The 26029-nt window shown below is 37.8% G+C and overlaps 1 protein-coding gene across 1 annotated transcript in view; it reads right to left on the reverse strand.

The window, feature by feature from the left end:
- The window catches only part of tmem131l (transmembrane 131 like), a 34374-nt gene that overhangs the window by 2075 nt on the left and 6270 nt on the right, over positions 1 to 26029 (reverse strand). The window contains exons 4-31 of the mRNA XM_014011437.1: positions 20438 to 20509; positions 16549 to 16672; positions 16327 to 16443; positions 14780 to 14884; positions 13040 to 13117; positions 11143 to 11296; positions 10791 to 10849; positions 10597 to 10702; positions 10406 to 10508; positions 8737 to 8881; positions 8408 to 8584; positions 8254 to 8320; positions 8044 to 8167; positions 7891 to 7960; positions 7676 to 7785; positions 7509 to 7578; positions 7271 to 7404; positions 6915 to 7057; positions 6082 to 6268; positions 5798 to 5983; positions 4991 to 5140; positions 4367 to 4904; positions 4138 to 4253; positions 2131 to 2291; positions 1806 to 2012; positions 1581 to 1662; positions 1083 to 1189; positions 854 to 986 (exon numbers count right to left, since the gene is read on the reverse strand). Of these exons, the coding sequence (XP_013866891.1) occupies positions 854 to 986; positions 1083 to 1189; positions 1581 to 1662; positions 1806 to 2012; positions 2131 to 2291; positions 4138 to 4253; positions 4367 to 4904; positions 4991 to 5140; positions 5798 to 5983; positions 6082 to 6268; positions 6915 to 7057; positions 7271 to 7404; positions 7509 to 7578; positions 7676 to 7785; positions 7891 to 7960; positions 8044 to 8167; positions 8254 to 8320; positions 8408 to 8584; positions 8737 to 8881; positions 10406 to 10508; positions 10597 to 10702; positions 10791 to 10849; positions 11143 to 11296; positions 13040 to 13117; positions 14780 to 14884; positions 16327 to 16443; positions 16549 to 16672; positions 20438 to 20509 (3825 nt within the window). The remainder of the gene's footprint in view (positions 1 to 853; positions 987 to 1082; positions 1190 to 1580; positions 1663 to 1805; positions 2013 to 2130; positions 2292 to 4137; positions 4254 to 4366; positions 4905 to 4990; positions 5141 to 5797; positions 5984 to 6081; positions 6269 to 6914; positions 7058 to 7270; positions 7405 to 7508; positions 7579 to 7675; positions 7786 to 7890; positions 7961 to 8043; positions 8168 to 8253; positions 8321 to 8407; positions 8585 to 8736; positions 8882 to 10405; positions 10509 to 10596; positions 10703 to 10790; positions 10850 to 11142; positions 11297 to 13039; positions 13118 to 14779; positions 14885 to 16326; positions 16444 to 16548; positions 16673 to 20437; positions 20510 to 26029) is intronic.

Below are 26029 nucleotides of genomic sequence, written 5' to 3' on the forward strand. Positions count from 1 at the left end.
CCTATGAAGTCAATTACAGGCCTCTCTCATCTTTTTAAGTGGGAGAACTTGCACAATTGGTGACTGACTAAATACTTATTTTCCCCACTGTACATTTTTAACAGATTTGTTATATTTTGACAAAATGTAATTTTTGCAAGTGTTTTAATGAAAACACTTTTTGCCTGTTTCTCCACATACAACCTTTGGTTTTAATCCTCATTACAATGTGATGGGTCACAACAAAAAAACATTACAGGGTTAAACTGTGAAATTAGTGCATTAATGACAGCTCTGGGKGGAAGAAATGTTTTTGGGAACCAGTGCTCAGAGGTGCGCTCCAAGTGTCATAGTTCGATTAAAAAAATCCCTTTGTTTGGCGATTAGAATGTCCAAGAGTAGCTGTGCCCATAGCCACCATCCTCACATCCCTCTGGACCCACGTGCTTCATCAGAGAGTGGAGGGCTGTGACCATGGGGTCTTCTGTGGGTATATATATAGTTTGTGGGGAAAAAAATATCYTTTGATGTATTGAAGAAGCACTTCATAATTACAGTATGGGTGTGAGAGCAACAAGGCTTCAGTCATTAAGGCTGACTGCTGCTTTGGAACAGAGATACGGGAGATTTGAAGATCCTGGTGAAGATGGACAGCTGGCCATCCAGGGTTTTTGGTTTGGGGAAACCTAAAAGTTTTATAAACAGCCACATTTCCAATTTAAAACTTGATATCACTCAGTTATCCCCGTAAATGCGCTCTCCTCAAATAATTAATACTTACCAAAAATAACTTATTCAAGTCATATATGGAGGGTTTTTTTTAAATCCCAGTGTTAACTACGTGTAGTCTATGTCAATGTTGTCAGACACCCACCCGTTGTAGGAGCAGCTGGCTGCTGGTTGAGGTATGTAGGGCAGAGCTTCAGTCGTGTTGTATCTAAACTCATTAGTGAGGGGGATGGACGGCGCTGACCACGTGTCTTCAGGTACATACTGACATGGCAGATCTGAAAGAGAATGGAACAACTCCTGTTAGAGAAAAAAAATAAAATAAAAAAACAGGATGTAACAAGGATTTGATCGTGTGTCTGTTTCAGTTTTACCCATGTTCTTGTCCATTCCTGCAGCAACATTGGCAAAACTTGGGGCAAAACTGGAAGGTGTGGGGTTGGAGCTTTGGCACATCTCTTCATTGTACAAACTGCTGGTGCTAAAAACAAGAACAACTCTCAGCAGTGTTCTCCATTTGAAATAAATATTTAGCTTGAAATAAATTGTGTAAGAGAGGCTTGCTGACTATGTTGAAGCACCCTCCTGTTAAACAATTTACAATTTTAATTAAACAAACATGTATATTAAATTCTTTTGACAAGTCATGTAGTACAGCTGTGCAGTTTAAATGCATATTTCTGAAGTTTTCTGCATGCTTGTAGAGCTTTTTAAAACCTGAAACACTTTTGAACTACAGATTTGCAGCGTCTCTTCCATGCTTTCTTTAAAAAGAAAAAAAATCCTTTGAACAATCACCTCATACACAACCAGAACTTATTTCTGTAACCCYAACCCTTGACAACTTTCCAGGAGAGCAGGTGTTTAAATACCTTGAAGCCTTGTAATTATTGTTATTCATTGTTTGGTAGCACTCTCTTTCTGCAGGGTATGCACTGAACTGCATGGAGTCTCCTGGAAAAAACAAAAACAAAACTAATGTCAAACAACCACAACTAAAGAAACTGACATCTAATGCAAGTTTGCAGTGACGGAGAAACGCAGCGTATAACAGAAAYGTGTTTTCAGAGCAGAGRTGGCGTGTTGGTGCTCTGTACTTTTTCTAGCTGAGGAAGAGCCGGCGTGTGTTCGAGCGCTGTGCTCCTTGTCTCCCTCCACGCTGCTCGCGCTGCTCCAGCTGCCCCAACTGCCCCTGCTCGCCCTCACGCTGCCTGAGGAGCTGCCCGAGTCCGAGCTGGACTCGCACACGCCCGCCGCGCGCCGCTCCGCTGCCAYTTTTYTGCGACTGCGAGTCGGACACACACCTGCCGGGAAACCAGAAAAGGGTCGGTGAGATGAGAAATCTAAAGCTCTCTTTTAACACAGTCCATTTAAACCATCAGGTGCACACAGTGTGGTTCACTGTATCTGATTAGAGCCCACCATTCTGTTTGAGGGGGTTCTCTGCAGCCTGTCCAGGTTTCAGCACATCTGCCTTGAAGCTGTTGCAGCAATGGCTCCTGCTGCGGTTTCCATTGACACTGCGGTCCCCTGTTTTCCAGTCAGGCTCTTTCTCTCTCTCTGGAACGTTGTGTTCAGGAGCACTACAGATAAAAATACAACATTTTTTTTATTTTGTTTGGAGCTTTAACTATATAAGCTCTTAGTTTAACGATTGGTCATATAAAAAGTCCTTTTGTTTGTTCTTTTAGCCCAGGTATGGGCAATCCTGGTCCTGCAGGGCTACAGCCCTGCATGTTTTACTTGTTTCTCTGCTCCAACACACCTGATATGATGAATAGATGATTATCAGGCTTCTGCAGTACGGAGGACCAAAACTGGCATAATTAGAAATAAAAGCAGAATTATATGAACCACTAAATAAATACACTTAAAATGCACCAATTAAATTTAAAAATGAGAACTTTATCTCCTGTTTTTTATTTTAATTGACTTTCATATTTATTTTTCCATGTTAGTTCCAATAAATTAGTCTATATATTTTAACACATAATTTAAATTTTACTGTTTTTTTTTACAAAATACACTAAATAAATACACTTAAAATGCACCAATTAAATTAAAAAATGAGAACTTTATCTCCTGTTTTWTATTTTAATTGACTTTCATATTTATTTTTCCAKGTTAGTTCCAATAAATTAGTCTAAATATTTGAACACAATTTAAATTTTATTGTTTCTTTAAATATATATTAATTGTTTTTCCTTTTACTTGTACATAAATTTGTGTGTCAAATGTTTAAACTTAATTATTTTTATATGTTTTTTCCCAACAAGTCTTTTTATTTCTATGTGCTGCATGCTTGTGCTGCCTCAGTTTAGCTAAAAGTTTTAAGTTTAGTTTAAAACAAAGGCAAGGAGAAGAACATTACCTGTGCATTTATTTGTAACTGAACTTTAAGCTAAACTGTGGCAGCACAAGCATGCAACACAGAAATAAAAAGACTTGTTGGACAAAATTATAAAAATAATTCAATTTAAGCATTCAAGAGACACAAATGTACAAGTAAAAGGAAAAACTATGTAAAATATATATTAAAAAAACATTGTGTGTTAAAATATAGAATTTAGTGGAACTAAACTGGAAAAATAAATATGAAAGTCAATTAAATTATAAAACATGAGGTAAAGTTCTCTTTCTTAATTTATTTGGTGCATTTAAAATGTATTTATTTATTTAAAAGGTTCATTTATCTATTTATGCTTTTATTTCTAATTTGTCAGTGTCGGTCCTCCATACTGCAGAACTTGAAMGAGGTTGTTCAGTGACTGAATCAGGTGTGTTGGAGCAGGGAAAAATGTAAAACATGTACGGCTGCGGCCCTCGAGGACCATGAGTGCCCACCCCTGCTCTAGTCTGACACAAAACAAGGTTGATTTAAGTCAGTGGTTCCAACCCTGGTCCTCAAATACCCCTAACCAGCATGTTTTACTTGTTTCCCTGCTATTCAGCAGGTCTTCAGAAGATTGTTAATCACTCATTCATTCATTCAAACCAGGTGTGTCAAATCAGGGAAACATCTAAAAATCACTGYTTTAAATGTTGACCAACACCTCAAGAGCTTCTCTGAGCTTGATGAGATATTTTCAAAATATAATATTGACTCAGTTTTATGTTTTTAGTGCCTCTGGAAGCCATTGATTCTTTGCTATTTATTTGTAAATAATAAATCAGATAACATGTATTAAAGCAGTGATTCTCAACACTGGTCCTCAAGGACTCCTTTCCTGCRTGTTTAGATGTTTCCCTGATTTGACACACCTGGTTTGAATGAATGAGTGATTAACAATCTTCTGAAGACCTGCTGTATAGCAGAGAAACAAGTAAAACATGCTGGATAGGGGGGCTTCAGGACCAGGGTTGGGAACCACTGCTTTAAGTTATTCTTTAATTTTATGTGAACTAGTACTACAGTCGACTGTGGTTTACCTAGACAYGTTTTCTGCCTTCCTGCGATTCCTTTTTCCCTTATTTCCTGTTGCAGTGCCACCCTCTGTGTTCAGCGCTTTCTTTTKCTGATCTTTGCCATCTTTTCCAAATTGAACCTGTAAAAAGAAGAAACAGTGACTCAGATGTTTCACAAAGAGTTTCGGCTGTTTTATAATATGTGAACCAACTGAAGACACCAAATATTTTCTTAGCTCTAMTGAATTCGTACCTCCAGCTCCGAACTGTCCCTTTTCTCAGAAACGGTCTTGTGTGYGTAGAGCTCAGAGCAACTCCTCTCCACAGGACTGCAGATTAACAAGCCGGGTCGGGGTCCTGGACTCAGTGTGACATCAGCAGGGAAACCAGCAGGGATTTCCAYGGGAAACATAACTGCTGCTGATATCCCATCTTCAATGGTGCCCTGGAGGTCCTCTTTAAAGTCTGTGGACGTGTGTTTCTCCAGCTCGGTGAGGAAAGCTGGTTGGTTGTTGTTGCTGCAGGGGTCTGGGGTGAGGGGACTTTCAGGAATCAGAGTCTCCTGCTCTTCGTCCACAGCTGTAGCTGTGGATGAGCTGGGCTTGTATTTTGTGTAATAAAGTGAAACTTTGTGTTTCTTTTGCTGCTGCTGAGGAGGGCTGGTGGAGGATCCTTTTTTTGAGGATTGAGAGCGAGGGGCGGGGCTGGCCAAAGATGAAGAGCCACGCCCCTTACCTTTATCAGACGTGTGACAGGTGTCCATATACGTCTTACAGCTTCCCTTTGTTTTACTGCAGACATTAAACAGACAAACATGATACTGTTGAATATTTTAACACCAAAAATGTGTTGTGTGCACAAAAAACCTCAAACATACTTCACTCCATTGGGGGTGATATTATTGACTGAGCTGTTGTCCCGAGACAAGACAGAGTTGTGGTTGCTCCTGATGCTGGGCGATGAAAATTCTGTGAGGATGTACTGCGCCTGATGGAAGGCCATCAGACACACACCCACCAACGAGAAGCTGCAAAAAATAAAATAAAGAAAATCATTAAACATGACAGGATATTAAAAAACTCACTGCTGTGCAAGTAAATACTATTATGTGACCCATCACATTGAAAYGAAGATTAAGTCCAAAAGTGGAATGTGGAAAAATAGGCAGATATAGGGTTTTGATTTAAATGTGTGCAAAAATTGCATTTTGTCAAAATATAATGAATTAACGCCTTATCAATGCATCATTTAAATTAACTGTCTGAAATAGAATCCTAAAAAATAATTTTAAAGCATTTTTTGAGCAGTCGCAACAAAAAACATGATTCTGAGGAAAAATGCCTTAAAATTTTTGAATTTTTCCCTGTGAGCTAGCAATGTTTTTGTTTCATTCCAACTGGGAAATCTTAATATACAAATAATATTTGAGGTTTCCTCTTTATATTAGCATCAAAAAATTACTCAAATTTACATTAGGATTCAGACCAAACAGTAATGTATTATCGTAACCAACATGACAAATTAGGTCATTTATCATGATAAGCTGATTATATCAGGATGATCCAGGTATCAAAATGTAGCTTTTAAAACCACAAATCTGAAAATGTAGTTAGGTAATTTTGTCCAAATTTTACTTAATCCTCATTTCAATATGATGGGTCAGATTTATGGTATCCGCACTAACCATGTAAAAATCAGGGTAATGACCCAAAAGGTTTCTTCCCAGCTGGGGCCGGGAACCACCTGAGCACAGAGGGGTAACATGTGGTGGGGCAGCGTCACATTCAGAGTAAAAGGAAAAGCGGTGCCGCGTGACGTCACCAGTGTCAGGTCCCGAATCACCCAGGACGACGTGAAGTCTGGAGTAAACCTGAAAACAAACGAGAAAAAAATAATAATAAATGACCATAAACAGAGAAAACACCACCAAGCTAATTAATATTAGTTATTAATTCATATTCTTCTTACGCAATGCTGATCTCAGAGGAAGTGTTACGCTCAAGGCTGAAGGAACGGCACTGCAGCACCTCAAAGCCGAATCCCTGACATTTGTAACCATTTATATTCATGGACATGACGGTCAGAGGAAGCTCTCCTGCATTTTCCACCTTAAAACTCTTCCTGATGGCAAACAAAGGCTTACTGGTGCGCAGACCTGTCAGTGACAAACTTGTTTTATTCATTTGAAACATTTTTAGTTTGTACTCACAATTAGRGAAAATACACTGCCTGGCCAAAAAAAAAGTCACTACCAAAAAAAGGTCACACACTCTTAATATTTGTTTGGACCGCCTTTAGCTTTGATTACGGCACACATTCACTGTGGCTTTGTTTCTATAAGCTTCTGCAGTGTCACAAGATCTATTTCCATCCAGTGTTGTATTCATTTTTCATTAAGATGTTGCATTGATGATGGTAGAGTCTGACCTTCTCCAGCACATCCCAAACATTCTCAGTGGACTCCGTGGAGCCGATCCATGTGTGAAAATGACGTCTCATGCTCCCTGAACCACTCTTTCACAATTCCAGCCCAATGAATCCTGGCATTGTCATCTTAGAATAAACCCATGTCATCAGGGAGGAAACAATCCATTGATGGAATAACCTGGTCCTTCAGTATATTCAGGTAGTCAGCTGACCTCATTCTTTGAACACAAACTGTTGCTGAATCTGAACAACTGCAGCAACCTCAGATCATAGACCTTAGTTAAATCCAGGTGGCGACTTTTAATTGGCCGGGCAGTGTACCAACAATCATTAATACTATATGTATAATTATTCAACTGAAGCTGTAACCTCACCATCACGACATTCCATTAGAGTCGACTGAGGAACGTTGAAGCGCAGAGACGCTCCGAGTCCGGGAAGTTTCCCTCCGACTCTCAGCAGCTCTTTGGCCCCGTGGCCTTGGAGAGTCACCATGTCAAACACTGTCAGGTTGTTCCTGAAAAACAAACATTTCCATACAGTGTCATTTAATATTAAAGACACATTTAAAATATTCTAAATTATTATTGTGTTTATTTTCGAGGTAAGAAAAAACCCCATTTGAATAACATTTACCACAATATACACATTAGATAAAAGCTCCTGTAGGTAATTTAAACAGCACTAGCTCAGTGGACATGATCAAAGATGTTTATCAGAAGTGAATTACCTGATTATCAGAATAGTCGTGACAGGTTTGTGTTCAGAGGGGGTGAATGCCACAGCAACCTCTCTGCTCTCCCAGGGTTGGAGCAGCAGTCGCAGGACGCCTTCTCCTGTTAACGCCGCTACGCTTTCTCCCATCTTGAACCAGAAAATATAAAGAAAAGATTAGAACAAAGTAAAACTAAAGAATTACAAAGAGATTCATCATAAAACATGATTTCACAGACTGTTCTCATGTTTACCTTGTGAGGAGAAGCCAACAGAGAAAACTCTGTTGTGCTGATGTTGACAGAGAAGGAGCTCATATTAAACCTGACAGATAAAAAAACAGTTAGGAAACAATTGTTGCAGTATGAGAACTAAACAACCCTTTTGATTGCTCTGCTGTGGTAACTGCTGAAAGTCTTACCATTTGGTTAGAAGGTCTAGCGCCTCAAGAGGAGAGGGGTAAAGTGATAGGATTCGAATCTCTACAGAGACCAAGGATGGTGTAGGATTCTTCAGCATGAATGTCTTCACCTGGACAAGACAGAATAATTCTGTCAACAAATTTCACAACTGTGTCTGAAAATATGTCAATTTAAAAACACGTCATTTAGTAAACAATCRCAACATGYTGCTCACTTTGCTCTCATTGACAGGAGTAGCACCRTAGTCTAAAGTAGAGGAGGTATCGGTGGTAAGCCTGGGCCACCTGAGAAGACAAGTATGTCTGTGAATAATGCTGAGTGATCATAAATATGAATGTAAAGATGTCGGTTTGTTTTYGCATCGGACCTGCAAGGCAATTTATCTTTGGTAGTATGCCATCGAGAGCAGAGCTCTGCAGCCAGTTTGCTGTCTACAGCCCAAGACGAGGAGAAAAAATCTGGGAGAAGCGAGCGCTGCCACTCCGAACGACCTGACAAACCATAAAAAAGGAGAAAAATCCTCACAATAGAAACTCTTGTTTTACACAAAAATAAGTACTCAAGGTCAAAGCTTTACCTGCTTCAGATAACTTAAGAGGACACTGACGCCCACACTCTCGTTGAGCCTCGAACACTACGTCACCCTGATGGCAAACAAAAAATGAATCACCAACCTGTGATTCATTTTATAGTTCTAATCAAAACACCGAGTAAGAGAGAYGGCATTTCACCTTGGAAGATGAAGAGGAAGGATGGAAGTATAGAGGAATGTGCAGCGAGGTGCCCAAGCTGGTGTCCAGACTCAGAGTCAACATCTGGTTCATGGGCAGAGCCTTGCTGAGCAACTGGAGGGATAAGATRCGCCAGCAGCCCTGCCGAACTCTCAGCGGACTGCTGAAGTTCATAACCTGACAGACAGAGGGCAGCAGAGATCGTCTGTTTGATAAATGAGTCAAGTGCTCCTGGACAGAGCGTCACCATGTGATAACAGGTTAAAACGGTTAGTTTGTGATCAGATCTGTTTTTTTTTCTATCAGCACACAATGTACTGATGACCTACCTTCACTGCTGCCTGTAGCTTCTCTGAGAGGCTGGCATTCGTCACAGTGAGAGGTAGGGGGAAAGGGTTGGAGAACCACAGGTCCACCTGGTTGGTGTTGTTTTGTTTCACCTGAAACAGACTGAACAAATCCCCCAGAGTCCATCTGCAAAAAAGCACAAATGAAAACTGCATTAAAACTGAACTATCACTCTTTTTTTAAATAAATATCATCTTAATGATTGCTGTGAGACTTTATTTAGTCAAGATCAAAATACACATTTTCTGGTAAATGTTTTAAAGGTATCTCCGATTAGTTGTAACATTAGACTTTATTTGATAAACATATATTTTAACTGTAAAATAAAGACTGTAAAAAAATTAAAAATATATTTTAACATGGACGGAGCCATTTTATTCATGCCCAAAGCATTCTGGGTAAATGACATGGATAGGTCCTCGGTGTGAGCGAGCTATATCCACCCTGAAGGTTAATCTTGGACAATATTTGATGATCGACTCTTTTAAATGAAACCAGAGAGCGTTGACAGAGAGGAGAAGGTAGAAATGACTCAGCCTGTAACTGAAATATGGATGGAGGACAACAGAGCTGCTTCATGGAAGAAGAACCTCAGCTTAGCCTGTTAGTCTTTGCGCTAGCACTGACGCTATATTGCCTTATATGTATTAGCTCGGTGCTAGCGCGACAAACTAACAAGCTAAACTGAGGTCCTCCATCCATATTTTCAGTTGCAGGCTGAGTCATTTTTGTGTTTCCCTCTGTCATGTGGATGGAGGACCTCAGTGACGAGAGGAGAATGTGCAGCGCTGAGCTAATATATATACTGTATAAGGTGATGGTAAATGGTAAAATGGTACTGAACTTATAGAGCGCTTTTCAAGTCCCTCCGGACCCCCAAAGCGCTTTACACTAACAGACATTCACCCATTCACACTCACATTCACACACTGATGATGGCAAACTACACTGTAGCCACAGCTGCCCTGGGGCRCACTGACAGAGGTGGGKCTGCCATGCATCGGCGCCACCGGACCCTCTGACCACCATCAGTAGGCAAGGTGGGTGAAGTGTCTTGCCCAAGGACACAACGACTGAGACGGATGGACGGGGGATCGAACCAGTGACCTTCTGGTTCCAGGACGACTCCCCTAACCACTCCGCCACAGCCGCCCCAATATAGCGATATAGTGATAGCGTCGGGGCTAACGCTAAAGCTAACAGGCTAAGCTGAGGTTCTTCTTCCATGAAGCAGCTCTGTTGTCCTCCATCCATATTTTCAGTTACAGGCTGAGTCATTTCTACCTTCTCCTCTCTGTCARCGCTCTCTGGTTTCATTTAAAAGAGHCRATYRTCAGATATTGTCCAARATTAACCTTMAGGGTGGATAYAGCTCSCTAGCAGCCTCGCTCCGATGACCTATCCACATCATCATTTACCCAGAACGCTTTACATGTAAATAAAATGACCCTGTCCGTGTAATATACTTTTAAACCTTTAGTTTTTATATTTTTTTAAACTAAACCGCCTACAGTATTTTTGCAGTCTTTATTTTACAGTTAAAATATATGTTTATCAAATMAAGTCTAATGTTACAACTAATAGGGGATCCCTTTAAGTTTAAATACTCCAAGTTTCTAGGTTAGGGAGTGTATATAAACATTAYGCTACCTGTGTTTGATATGTAGTCCAGGGAAGCTGTACGTCGTCCTGTTTGCCATTATTTTTAAACTGATATGACTTGTGCATTTCTGTTCATGGCCTGGCAATGAACCTGATGATAAACACAATCAGCTTTGAGACGTTTATAATTTTTCTTTAAGGGAGGAAAAAAAAAAAAAAAAAAAAAAACAACTACTCACTTTTGCATGCCAAGGTGGCCACTTGAATGAAGTTTTTAGCCTCTGGTCTAAGGAGAACCTGATTAAGGTTTAGGTTTGCCTCCACTTTGGACAACACCTGCATGTCCTGAAGACAGACAACATTTTGTAAAAAAAAAAAACAAGAATAATTTTACGTTGAAACGATGACAAAACAAGACGATATGATTTCTCACCTTAATGAAGAGTTTCTTCCCTCCAGAGTTTAACATATATACATCTATTTTTGCATCCCCTGTTGGATTAAACACGGATTATTTAGAAAACGAGCACATTCAAAGAATAAAATGACAAATATATTTGTAGCCTACTGCAGATTCATGCTATTGTCACCCTTATGCAAAAACACATTATAATCCTGGCAGTTAGAGAAAAGATGCCACCAGAGCACCAACTATGACTGATATATGTTAAAATTTGTGTTTGAGTAGAAAAACATACTGAAACACAATTTATCAACCCTCAAAAAGGCTGTTTGCTTTAAATCTGTAACTCTGTGTTAATTTGCTCTCAGAAACTGAAACCCACCAAATGCAGCAGGTCCAGCTGTAGGAGAGACCAGCACGAACAAAATGTGCTCAATGATGTAGGGCTTGAGCTTGTCCAGGTCAGTAGGCCGGTCACCACGAGCCGACAGATTAATCTGCAGACTGAGGCGCTCCTCGTTCTGGAGGCAGGACCCCTGGGACGAGACAGGAAGGGCATATCAGTCATGCGCCAAACAAAGGGAGAGAGGGGCACGAGAAGAGTGAGGATTAGGACTCAAGAAATACAGCTAAAAGGAGCAGAGACTGAAGCCTAGTTAACACTTTCAAATTTTAACTTGATTTTGAGAAAGCCTGCAGAACAAAAGTACCAGTATGGACATGTTTCTGTTTGCTATCATTAGGAGAGTAGGGTTGGTTCATGAAGAGAAATGACTGGAGCCATTTTTCCAGCCAGAGGTGCAGAAGAAGAAGAAGAAGCAACAAGCCAAAGTAAAGCCAAGTGAAAATAAAATGAAACAAAAGGAAAACCCAATGACAGAGAACTCTTATTAAACAATTATATAATATTACAACTAAGCATAAAATACAGAATGAGAGGGCACATTCAAACAGCTGACTGATACTTAACTGCATTTACAGTACCTTTTATCAACTTACAAGGTTTTTCAGCTAATTCTACAATCAAAAATGTGCCTTTGCTTCAGGTTTTTTTTTGTGCAATTTTTGTTTCTATGCAGCTGTGTTATGAGCGAAAAAAAAGGTCACGCATTTAGCTTAACTAATTACACAAGACAGGAAACTGATAAAAACTGCTGGCAAGCTGATAAAATTAAATGTAAATGTGGATGAATACTTCCAAATGAACAAGAACAATTCTATGAATTCTTTAGGTTAGATGAGGAGCAGCATACAATGAGCACGTTCTAAACAAGATCAGAACTGCTAACTATAGTCTTAGATGTTAACAAGCTCTACACAGATGTCTTGACTTAACGTTGGGGTGGGGGTGGGGTTGTTTGGTTTTAGGTGCAATGAGGTCTGCAGAAAAAAATCTGGCCCCTACAAACTAAAATAAATTTATTTAATCTCCACAAAAAAAAACTCTGATGACATTAATTGGCAAAGACTTCWAAAACAACTGAGGAGGAGGTGAATAAAACACGTGTGATTTTGGTCTGTTTGATCATAATACAATGAAGTTTAGGTTGTCTAAGTTTTGTGTCCTTTAAGTGTTTTGTGCAACAAACACCAGGATCCATAGGGTTCAATATGAYGTTGGCCCATCCTTTGCAGCTAGAACAGCTTCAGCTCCTTTGAAGGCTGTCTACAAGGTTTAGGAGTGTTTATGGGGGATTTTTGACCATTCTTCTMGAAGTACAGAAGGCCTGGCTCTCAGTCTCCACTCTAATTCATCCTAAAGGTGTTCTATCAGGTTGCTGTCAGGACTCTGTGCAGGCCAGTCAAGTTCATCCACACCAGACTCTGACATCCATGTCCTTATGGACCTTGCTTTGTGCACTGGTGCACAGTCATGTTAGAAGAGGAAGGAGCCAGTTCCAAACTGTTCCCACAAAGCTGGGAGCATGGAACTGTCCAAAATGTCTTGGTATGCTAAAGAATTCAGAGTTYCTTTCATTGGAACTAGGGGGCCAAGCCCAGTCATGGAAGTGATTGGAACACCTGCTTCCGATAATTTGGATGGGTGAGTAAATACTTTTGGCAATATAGTGTATATACAGTGTATACAGTATACATACTTTTTTTCTAAAGCAATTATGCATTAATTTAAATAGCGTTAAATATATATATATATATATAGTGTATATACAGTGTATACAGTATACATACTTTTTTTCTAAAGCAATTATGCATTAATTTAAATAGCGTTAAAAGGCACTTTGAAATACTAACTACTGATACTGATGAGGAAAGAGTACCTGATGACTGCTTTGCAAACTCTTTGGTAAGTTGCATTCCAGGAGGAGACCCAGAATAGTGATGTTGGAAGCATCTTCCTGCAGGAACAAGAAAAATATAGTGTTTAGAYACATTTTTGCACCAGTCTTTCTAGTTGTTCCTCTTAATTGGTGTAATTTGCTAATTGTGGTAGTACTTCCAAAAGAAGAAAAACCACTCTGAACTTTAGAACCTGTTTTAAAACWACACACAGATGATGTCCAAAAAAAGAGAGAATGTAACAATGGGCAAGTTTCTCAATTAGCTTAAATGTGTTTGAATCGTTCAAAGGTTACTTCAGTTATTATCAAAAGTATTAGCTTTGTTGCAAACTGGCAGAATTTTGGAGTCTCATCTGAATAATTGGGACACTAAAATCATTCATGATCTGCAACAACAACTTATCTTGAAACCCTGGGCAAAGGTTAACCCARATACATTAATTTCATTTTATTTGATCAAGGACAGCACAATAAACAATGTTACATGATAAAAAAAATAAATAAAACAAGCAACCGTTGCTCTGTACAAGGGTTTTCTAGCTATAGGCTAATTTGCAAACCYAGTCCTTGGTTGGACTTTTAAAATAAAGACAGTCCCCAAATACAYAACTCCTGTTACTACCTCCCACAGCCTCTTATATATTTTGCATAGATTATACAGAATGTAAACAAAGGTTATAGATTTTAATGTGCATCTTCAAAGCCTAAAATAGCCTTGTCCTTTACACATTTCAGCTGAACTTGGTCTCTTTAGAGAATGAAAATGAAAGTCACGAGTAATCACTGAGGTTTTTTGAACTTTGTATTTGTACTGTGAAGGAATCCGACTACAAMCTGTTGTAATAAAAGAGCAATTACAACCCACTAAGTCACGTTGCATGCCATTACTACATCACTACTTCCTTTTGTCGAATTTTAAACTGTAGGCTTTGACAAAATGACAACCTGAAATACATTAATTTACTTTAATTCTAACTATTTTGTGTCRTTTAAGCAGTATAAAAGGCTACAGAAAAAAATCAGTGTATCAGTGTAATGACCTCTAACGTTTTCTCATCATGAAATCATTCTGAACTTTAAGTGAAGAGAAACATTAGCATTCACTAAGTATGTGTTCCTTTTTAAGAAAAATTAGATGACATCGATTAGAATTGTTTATAAATCAAAACCAAAAATGCAACAACTGATCTGCAGCAAACAAATCGGGTACATGTGCAYAATATATTGAAACGGGGCTGCAGAGATAAAAATAAATACAAGGAAGCAACAGTCAAAGTGATTCTGAGAGCTAACGTCTCACAGCCTAGCTGACATTTTGCAACTCCYACCCCACTTCCTGTTGTGGAGGCGAGCACTCCTCCCAGATGCTTCTCCACACACTTTCACTGCATTTGTCTCCAAAATTAGGCATGGGTTAGTCACAGGTTTTTGTTTCAAATTACTGTGAAATATTTGCAGATGAATAGTAAAAGATCTTAATACTGAATAAGGACCATCTGTGGTTGCAGAAAAGACAAACAATGACAATTCTAATTTATGCTGACTCTGCAGACAACCAGTAATTGAATGACTGTGAAAAGCTTGTGTGTGCGTGTGTTTGTGTGTGCTGAGCYTTGTTTATCTTGACGTAGAGGAAAAAGGAAATCAGCTGTTTGCAATGATGAGCTGCTATTCACCATTGTGCACAACCATCCCAAACAAATATACAGACAGACTTACCTGAGTTTGGGTCAGCTTAATGCTCTGGATGTGAGGGAATATTAGAAGACTATCCTTTCTATGAGAAGATTTTAATGATGCTTGGTGACTTCCTACACCAAAGACCTGTTAAAGAAACAAATTACATATGTAATGTGATGTCATATGTTTCTACAATAAACAGTGGCATCATTTAGTTGCCTTAAGACGAATTTTTGCAACAGAAAGACAGGTTTGAGCTCWAACTATAGCCAAGTGTTTGACTTTATACATGTCTTTGAAAGCGGTGAAGAAAGCTACAGCTCTGCAACAGAGTCTGAGGTTTAGGGTTTTGATATGAGTATGCATCAATGCTTTTTTAAATTATTCCTATTAGTTGTTCACAACATAACATTAATTGATGAGAGAAGTTAACAACCCTCCAAAAAGCAATCAATCACCCCTCCTGTTTGGTTACATTTGCAGTTTAGATCATTTCATTACACAGTTCTAATTTGCTTTGGTTTTAATGTGCCTAAATGAAACCCTAGCTATGTCTATCGTCCAGCACATTAAAACTAACATTACTGCACAAACAAATATTTAATGCAGTTTTATTAGTACAGCACCAGCTTTACACCAGAGAACACTTTAAGGAACTTCATCAAAAAAGCAAACAAGTTCAAGTCCAATTGCATCCAAGGCAGCTTAAAGCAAAACAGTCCAATTCAAATCAAACTTGTTCATCAATCTGCTGTTTGTATAAAGTCTATTAGAAAAAGAAGTTGAATTTTAAAAATGATCAATTTGCATTATATTTTTAAAAGCAAAATTCCGTAAAAATAAGTAACTCATTTGAGTATGTTGGATGAAACAATAAATGCTGAAGTAACAACACATAAGCAATCAGGTTAGGTGTGACTGTAATCTACACTTGATTAACTTGATGAAGCTATTTGTTCTACTAACCAGAAGTAAAACTGACAAAAAGCAAAAAGGCATATTAAATGATGTGCAAAGGAGACATAGCATGCTTTTAAATTCTTTTTTTCACATTTGTATCAATCAGATGGGGTCTATATCAAGAGGAACTGCAATGATTTGGTCTGAATTCCTCCTTATTGTAACTCCACAAACCACTCTTTTACCATTTTTCTGAGGTGTGTCTCAAACAAACTCTTTAAATGGAAACTTCACACCTCCCTCCCCTCCAGCTTTGAGTGGTACATTCTAGGTTTTACGTCTATCTAGCAGCGCTGAAACATTTTATTTTCAAATTAACTAATAGATGTCAACAACAGAACTCTTGTCCATCCAGTCTTACATGCTGGAGCCAGAGTCTGACCCGGAGACGTTCAGAAAATGTCACAGAATATAGATAAAACTGAACGGGATGAAAAAAAATGACCCAAACAAAGTATAAAGATATCTACGCAGCACCAAGAAAGATTAAACTCAAATTTTCTGCACTCCTAGAGACCCCAAGTACACAACAAAATATATTTAATGGCTAAAAAAGTGGATTTTGCATGATATGTCCCCTTTAAAAAAAAAAAGCAGAGCAGGAGATGTTATTAATACACACTGACCTGGTATGAGAGCAGCCCATGGGCTGATGTGTTTATAAATAATGTGTTTTCTACATTGCCCTCCTCGGATGGGAGGAAAATTAGTTTAAAAGATGCCTTCCCTTTTGGTGGGATAACCTAAGGCAGAAAGAAAAATTGTTTAAAATTGATATTTTAACAGGATACACAGATAACAGGAACAGTTTTCTCTAAAACACCATCACTTGTGATGAGTACACTTACTCTCCTATGAAAGGAAGGTATGTAAAAATGCCTGCTGGATGTAAACATTGACAGCAGGGTCACAGGAACTTCCTGACTGGGGTTGTGTATATATATGGTTTCAGCTCCTGGTAACCCCAGCGGCCTGTAGAGAGAACAACGTCACATGTAACAGAACTCTGCACAGAACTTCCACTTAAGGAACAACACGGCTGATTTACCTGAGGCACATTTAAAATCAGCAGCAGCAAATGGTTTTCTCAACACCCATCTGTCGGTTTATTTATGACTTCCTCTTTGCCGTGTGACAGCAATTTATTTTAAACTCAAATCTAAGTTGTATCAGTCCAATTAACATATTTGTTTGCATTTAAAACTTAAAAAACATGTCAAGTTGTTGATTGATCATTACATATAACACATTAGTCAAGTTTTTTTCTGTCACCGCAATGCAAAGCAGCCTCTAGAAAACATTTCACATGATGAAGCGGTGTAAGCCATTTTGCAGTCACTAAATGAGTAATAAATATGAGCTATGTACTTTTTAATCTGAAAAAGCTACTTGCCTCTGGGTTAAAACCACATACACAAATAAATATAAGGAAAGTTAAAACATATTGCATAACATCAGTACAAAACTTCTCTGTTTTGGTTGGCTATTTTTGTTAATACAATAACATGTTCCCACTCAGCTGTCACTAAACACAAATAGAGCTTGGGCTACCAATAAATACTTCAAGCTCTGTCGTTTCCTCAAACCCTCCAAGCTGATTAAATTCAAAAAGTGAATAGTTTTCTAGTTAAACTCATGTGTCTCTGTTTATTGTCTTCCACTGGAAGAGCTTTGTATCAACCATGTATGAAATGGGTACAGATCAGTGAGATGTTGGACAATGTAAAGTAAAAGTAACTTCGCTGAGACATTTGTGAAAACTTCATGGTACGGTATATTCATCATCCTTTGGATGGTAGGGTAGTAACAATAACCACAACTACATATACAACATAAGTCCACAGGCCTGGAAGAAAAACAGCAGCAGTGGTGTAAGTGCTATAGAGACAAGAGTTCTTATTAATAGTATGAACTACAACTGTAAAGCAGAGACATCTTCATTTTAAACTTTTTAGCTGGAAAGCACAAATTCTAAAAGGTCTAAGCTAATTTACATATTTTATTTGAGTAAAGATGAAACAGTGGCRTGCTGTGTTGTGACACAATCATATGCAGGGTTCCTACAGCTTAAGGCAAGTTAAATTTAAGACTTTTAAATGCTTTTTAATGAAATTTAAGAACAACTTCACATAAACACAAATGTGAAAAAAAGTAAGTAAAAACATTTACCCAAATGTTTATTTTAACGCAAAACAACTAGTTGTGGTAAATTTAGTAAATTGTTTAAAATAAATATATAAATAAATTTTACCAATTATTTTAATATTTGAGACAAATACAGTCATCCTATTTACAATGCGTTAACATTTTTAAGTCCTCTGAAAGACTGATTTAAGACATTTTAAGGCTAATTAAGGCCTTATTTTTGGATTGATGAATTCAACGCCTTTTAAGACTTTAAGGATCTGCAGGAACCCTGACATGGGGAAATAACTGGAATGTAGCTGGTAGAGCTGATGCCTCTCAGCAAGAAGGTTGCCGGTTCAAATCCCAGCCTGGGGACCTTTCTGGGTAGAGTTTGCACGTTCTCTCCTGGTACTCCGGCTTCCTCCCACAGACAAAAAAACATGACTGTTGGGTTAATTGATAACACTAAAATTGTCCCTAGGTGTGAGTGAGAGAGTGAATGCTTGTTTGTCTCTGTGATGGACTTGTGACCTGTCCAGRGTGTACCCCRCCCCTCACACTGTGACTGCTGGATATGGGCACCAGTGACCCTGAAAGGAACAAGCATGTACAGAAAATGGATGGATGGATTCTGCTAATTTATTTGTTTTCCTATTGTGTCACAAGCGGTGTCACAAATGGGGAAATGCTGCTGTGAGTTTTGAAATGCTTTGAGGACAATAGTGAAAAAAACTGGGTTACAAAAATAGAACCTGATTTGAGGAAACACAGATATTACCAAGTCTTTTAATAATTCCAATAGCTCAGTTATGGTAAGATAAATATTAGTTTAACATGAATTAGAGTGGGACATGAAAGCCTAAATTTTAATTAAATACAGGAATTAATTTTGCTAAGCAATGAATCTTATTTTTTGAGTGTTTGTTTAATCTGACAAGACCATGGCACAAACAACATTCTGCTAACATTTAAATGTGAGTGTATGATGAGGCTACCACCAGTTTACTCCTATTTTGAGTCCAAACAGCCAGAATTTCTTGCATTTACTGAAAATCGATTACATATCTCATGCTTTAAGGTTTTTCCAACAGTTTTTTCTAAAGTTTTTCCTCTAGTAAGGAACAAATTTAAAACCATAGTTTTAGGCACTTTGCTGCTCACAGCTTGTTATGAAAACATACACCTATTCAAATTTAATTAGCTGCATCTCCAAACAAATGCTAAAAACAACCCTGCATTTACCAGCTTTGTACTAAGCAGAAGAATATTTTTGCACCAGTAGAGTGATTCGTTAAGGCGTTTTTATTTCTACCTACAGAACTATTGACAAAACTTACCATGTTGGGATTAATGAATGCATGTCAACTATTTAGTGATATCGAAATTATTGTATGACTTATTCTCATAGTTAAGAACAACACATCTAAATTGCAAAATAAAATGTAGWCTCAAGCATTTTAGTCAGTTCCATTTAACAATTTAAACCTAAAACCAACACAGACACTATTTCAAATGTAGAATTCAAAATTACTTTCCTGCATGTCAGTGTGAATTGAAGGTTTTTGCATGCCAATGTTAAATTTATGTAATAATGTGATTTAAATATGGGACTCTGTGTACAAGTACTTAAAAAGACTTGTCGTCTTAGGACATTTTGTCAAGCCTCAACTGAAGCATCTTTCACTTCCTGCTTGTCTGAGAAAGTGATTTTTACTTTCATTTTAGGTCGCCTGCACCAAAGGCTCAACAGGATTTAGACTAGGTGACTAAGTTGTGTAAATAGCTTTTTAATTTTTTCCTTACCATGTCACATCAAAATGGGATCTACATCTGATATTGCAGTGTTCCCTAGAGCATACTGTTCATTTCCTGTTGTTATAATCTGCTTGACTTCCTAGCTTTTATATGTCTATGTTATTTTTCTGTATTAGAGTTGGTGCTTTTTTCTCTCTAAAGCCTAAAACATTAATTTTATACAGTTTCAACTTTGGGAGTCAAATTGAGGCGAACATCATAAATATGTTCCCACAATTCTGACATTTAAAAGGAAACCACAAGATGGATGAGAGACTCTCTGGTCTCATAGACCCATTTAAATCGTGAATACAAATTCCCTGAAGCAATTACAGCTTAGTGTGCAAATATTTTTCCCAATACTTTTGGGATTTGGCATTCAGCATTTCTAATACATAATATGACAAAATAAACTATGCATGGGACTGCTTAGAGGACAGGACCAACTGGGATGGTCCAGCCACAGAGTTAGGGTTTGTAGTTTGTTTTGAATGCATAAAGGCAAACTGAAGTTCTGAACCTTTTCTAACTGCATTATGGGTGACTGCTGGGAAAGACAGCTTACTGCCATATTTGGATATCCTTTTTGTTCTCTAAACACTTACAGGCGCTCGCTTTTTCAACTAACATTTCTGCTTGTTGTAACACCACAATTTCAGCTTAAACACTGTATTGTTGCTGCGAAAAGAAAAGTTGATATTAAAATGATCTGAACCACTCATTGGGTCACGTGAAAAGTAATAACTTCTCATACTTTTTAGAATAAAATGAAGAATGGTGTTTTCTCATCAAACAGGACGTAAGAGCAGCACTTACTGTGTCCCAAAGTCTAACACTGGGGGCTGAATATGCAGTGGCTTCCCATCTTCTTGTGTAAATGGAGAGGAGCTGGTGAATAAAAAAAGACAAGGAATAAAATTAGGTTTTCCCTAAAACTCTAAAAGGACATAAAAGACTAAGCTGACAACAGTTTTTCTGTCTGTGTTTTATGAAATACCCTGAGAGAAGAAYACTGAGGTCCTTTTCTTACAACACTTTCAGCCTCATTAGTCCTTATTGTGTGTTGGTGTCACATGAAGTACAAATGTGGAACAGAGCCAAGCAGGTAGTCACAGAGCCCTGTGTGTGTGAGAGAGGTGAAAGCCAACACTTGCAGACTCAGTACGACTCAAACCTGCCTCGGTTTGGTTTGTGTAAAATACTAAAAAGGGAACACAAGCAGTTTAACAAGGACAACATTTTTTTTGCTCCAAGAAGGCGCAACTGATTTGAGTGAAGAGTTTCTCCTTTCCAGRAGAGAACCTGACAAGGTGATTTGCATTAATAGCTCAGCTTTTGCTACATCAGACCAAACAAGAAACCCCTCAACTTCCCTGCAGAACAAAAACAGATCGAGCCGGATCTACACAACTATCAAAGAGGAGATGCATGGACTGGAGATAATGAATCAATTTGAATACAGTCTTTGCATATGAAAATCATTACACAGCCCACTGAAAGCTAGAAAAGTGATAGCACTCAATTGGACACACTGACTTAAGATGGTCAAAACATCACAAGATGCAACAGCATTTAACAGATGTCCATTAAACAGATAATATCATCTAACACACAACTAATAATTTAATATTTTTACTGTACTTGTTTCTTAGTGATTTGAAAAACTGTAGATGCAATAAGCTCTGGTAATTAATGCAAATCAATTTTGCATCAATACATGACAGAAACAATTACACGATTACCCACTTTTCAAGATGAGCTGTTTTTATAGCACAGCTCAAGAGGTTGCTGAGAAATAGGATGAAGAAGAAGCCTCAAACAAAAAAAACTGGAGATAATGAATCAATTTGAATACAGTCTTAAATTTCAGGGAAGAAAAAGTGACAAAGAACAGGCTTAACTTTGCCACAATTGACGTGCAAAATGTTTGATACTTTCATGTTAAAAGAAAGCTAATATTGCAGAATTGTTGCATTAGAGTTCCCCCAAAGTGCATCAACAAAAATAAATCAAAATCAAAAAAAACAAAAATAAAATCAGTATGATGTCAGAGAATATTTTCTTTTCAGGACTGCAAAGCATCTCATAAAACAGCACTCTAGACATTCCATAGCAAGCTGCAATCTAACAAGGGGTCATTTTCTGACATTTATGAGATTTTTGTTTCCTTTTTGTGACCAGAATGCACACATGACCAAAGCAACCACACAGCCCACCACTAAAACTCCTAACATGTACACCACTTGAGGTCATAGCGTTTATTTATTTATTTATATGTATTTTTTGACTGAGGCAGGAAATCATGTCTTTTTTAAGAGTCTGTGTGCAACATCCTGTGCCAACAACGTCTGGAAATTGGTGCCTTGGAGATGGAAAGCAGCAGCTGATTTGTGGCTGTGTGTGTGCATCAATGTGTCCAGCTGAGAAAAAACTAACGTTTAAAACTAACATGGCTGCTGACCCACACGTTTCAAGCTTTTCTRATTTACAGAGCACATGCAATAATTGCAATTTGATATAATAGTTTTAGTTTGTGTATGTTTTAATTGCTGAGAAACTAGATTTATTCAAACTAGAAGTACTGGATTGATTTCAGAAAGATTGCTAACAGAAGTTGCAGAGTTAAATGTGTCATTTTTCTGTATGGGGCATGATTTAATTCAAGCTTTGTGTCTCACAAAAAAACATAACTACTTAACTAATAAATAAAGTACAGYTTGTTATTTTTGGTCCCCCTCAGAGGCTAAACAAGACAAGTATGTCATGATTTATTCTCATTATGAACTGTTCTTCACACAAATCATTAAAGTCCATTGGGCATGTATGACTACAGCAGAGGAAGTGACCGAGCTGGTGGTAAAGCTGCCGGTGAGTTTCTCAGATAAAGCTGGAGRTGATAAAAACAATAACACTGATCTAAATCAGCAGTTCTAACATACCATGAATGTTAAATGGAAAATGGAGCACARGCATACCAGTTCCACCTGATTTTACACAATGTGCACGTTCCTGCATTGTACATCTGCAAGAAAATAATGTACAGTACAACATGCAGGCTTTGTCTTGAAATCTGGCACAACGTTACAACACAACATGAGTTAGGAAGGATTGCATAACAGCATGAGACTTGCCTGAAGACATTTTTTTWAATAAATCATTTGAATTTTGGTTTTTGGTTGTATATTTCTTATCAAACTGGAAATAGAGATACTAATTCTTATCTTGTTAGTAGTTTAAGCAAATTATTTAAAATTTTCTCTGGTTATAAAAGTCATGGTTTATCTGTCTGTCTATCTGTCAACTTAAATCATAGCTACCACATTAGTTTTGATCATGTCTGTCTCTGCAAACAAACAAATAAACCAGAAGACAAGGATTGCAAACTAGCGACAGGCTAGAAATCTCATGTAACCAAGAATAACAGTTTTGATCTGTAAAACAGTTTTTCTTTTGTTCTTGTTAATATAAAAGCTATTTAACTTAAACTTGATTATCAATTTATTTTTATTTCATTTTATTTCTATTTTATTTATTCGCTTTATTACATATACCTTTTTATTTTCTTTATCTTTTCGATTTCTATGTTTGTATGGCGTGTTATGTTTATTGAAAACAATTTTGGAGATGTTATGTAAGTTTTGCGAAACGTATGTAATGTAAATAATTGTATAATCTCCAAATAAACAAATAAAAAAGATTTATTATTAAAAAGATAAATCTTGTACTAAGTAAAATTTCTCAAYGGCTGCTTCAAATAATCAATTAACCCGTTTTTTTTTTCTGACTAGAAATTTGAAACAAACTTCAAATAAAATGTAAATCAAGCATATTTGCATTATTTGGTTGGAGCAAATAAATTTTAACATGCAGGGAATAGTACAGAATAAGTTAAGAACGACTACAAAAGTCCTAGCCTGGTTAAAACCAGACCCTGTCCTTCACTTTGCTTCGTACGATGGTCTGGACTTGATGCATAGAGAATTGTTTCTTGCAGGAGGCGTGGCCTCTGCTGAAGCATGTGTGTGTTGTCGCTGTGAYGGAGGCTAAGCTAAGAAGCTAACCAGAAATCGCGTGTGCTGTAAACAACCCTACTGAGAGGAGAAATATACCGAGTCGAACGAGACGACTGTAAATGAGAGCTGCTGCTTTGTCAGACAAATTTAATTTAATTTGGAAGCCTTATCAACACAGACTGGCTTCATTCACTTCCTCCACTGCCGTATGCTAAACTAAYTAGCAGACACTGCGCAGAAAATCAACGTCATTCAAAAACTCCTCCTTCTGTTTGCTGATTGGYCCAGGTAAAATAAACTACAAGAGACACTGYGCAGAAAATCAACGTTCTGTTCTCTGATTGGCCCGGCTAAAAATCTGCCAGTGAAATCCATCKCAATGGGAGAAGTCCCAGACGGAGCAGTGAAGGGAAACTAGAATTGAGTGGAGCTGCATAGGAAGGCAAGGGCCAGGCTACAAAAGTCTCTACACAAGGCACAATGATGAGTAACTGAAAGCAAACCAAAAATCAAACTAAAAGCCAAGTTTTTCAGGACCCTTCAAATAAGTTGCAGCTCAAACTTCAACCATAAACATTTGGATTGTCCACTCTCTCTACCTGATGGTACACAATTGTGTCATCCATTTGTGTTTCACAGTAAAATGAGATTTAAATACTAAACAGCAAACAAAAACAGCATGGATTCACAAACTCAACCTACTCTTTGAACCAGTTTCAACCATTAAGTCACTGGCTCCAAGGTGCAGTTGAAATGAGCAGCAAAATGTTACAATGCCCCCCCTTTGTCTCCGTGTTACAGATTAAGTGTAAAAATACATCTTAAATAGGACTCAAATAACCACATGAGCCACCAGAATGRGAGTCATCCACTGCCTTATGTAAGAAATGCTCTCAGTGGGACTCTACGGTTCGGCTTGTTAATTCATAACCTGCCAGCAGCACAACTTCGATGTTACACAGAGTGGAAAACAGTCAGTGGATAAACACAAGATAGGTCAAATGTGACAGAGAAATGTGTTTGTCTGCTTTTGTAAAGACTCTAGAGTGATGAAAGGCACATTAAAGCAACCCCACTGCTATTTGTGTTTAAACGCAAATGTCTACGATGATCAAGAATAAAACTCACAGAACGACATGACTAAACAGGTTTGTTTTATGCAAAACTGAGACTTGATGCTACTTTGTTGTTGTGCAAAAACATGCYTTTTTTATCAGTCCTGTTAAGCTTTTAAAAGCAGATAAGGGTATCTACATTGTCAAGCTGTACATTTGAATAAAGTCGTAAATTTCCTTGAAAAGCTAATATAAAAAAACATCCTTTGAACAATTGCACCACTAAGCTGTAGCTTAAAAGTTCTGACCACTGCACAGTACAAAAATAACACGTTATGTTTGGAGTTATTTGATCCCTGGGATGCAACTCACATGAAGTTAGTGTTAGCTGTGACCTTAGCAATGCTACAGGGGAGAGGCCAAGAACAGACAAGAGTTTAGGTCAGCTGTTGTTCCCAGAGATGTTTGTACAAGAAAAGCAACAAAATGAGACTATGTGATATTAAAAAATGCCCGCAACAGTGCTAATAGAAGCATGTTCTAATGAGGAGGAAGTTTATATTATATGTAGCATTTTGTAAATGAGATCAACACAAATAAAGGTAAATGAGCTGGAGAAAGAGCCAAAAGCATAAGGAAATGAGCCAAGACATTTTGACACAAGACCAAGGACAGATGAAAATATCATTAACCTCTTCATCTGCTGCCTGATTAGCTCTTCAGACTGGGAGAGGGTGATGGCAGGCCTGGTAGGAGCCTGATAACCCAGGAGGCCTCACAGACCCCAACTCTAGCGTCTTTACAGTTAAACTTTGCAGGAAAAAAAAACTAACTTACTTCACTACTTCATGGATTTCAAATGGACAAACTCCCCTCATTGTTTGGAGCCACTAATACCACTAAAACAGATTTTCACACATAAAAATGTACACTTCCTGTCGTGTTATATCTTGTAAAATATTGACATGTGACTTTTGTTGATGGCAAACAGTTTGCTGAATGGATAAACCTTAGTGATCTGTAGAAGTATGACAGAAACACAAAGTTTGCAGGACACCCTGAAAAGTAATTAGCTAGTGAAGAGTAAAAACACCCCTGACACTAAATTACTTAGAATATAAATATGGCAAACACAACCTTAATATTAACTTAATCAAACATCCCAGTCACTGTTCACACCAGTATATATTCTCAAAACATTTTTTTTAAATAAACAAATATTAACAAACCATTAAAATAAAGGAGAACATGTTTAACCAGTTCCAGCAGTTGGCAGGAAGCACAGGCAAGAACACAAGACAGAAAAAAAACATTTCAGCATCAACAAGAAGGGGTTAAAA

The sequence above is a fragment of the Austrofundulus limnaeus genome, unplaced genomic scaffold (genome assembly GCF_001266775.1).
Source record: "Austrofundulus limnaeus strain Quisiro unplaced genomic scaffold, Austrofundulus_limnaeus-1.0 Scaffold80, whole genome shotgun sequence".
Taxonomy (NCBI): domain Eukaryota; kingdom Metazoa; phylum Chordata; class Actinopteri; order Cyprinodontiformes; family Rivulidae; genus Austrofundulus; species Austrofundulus limnaeus.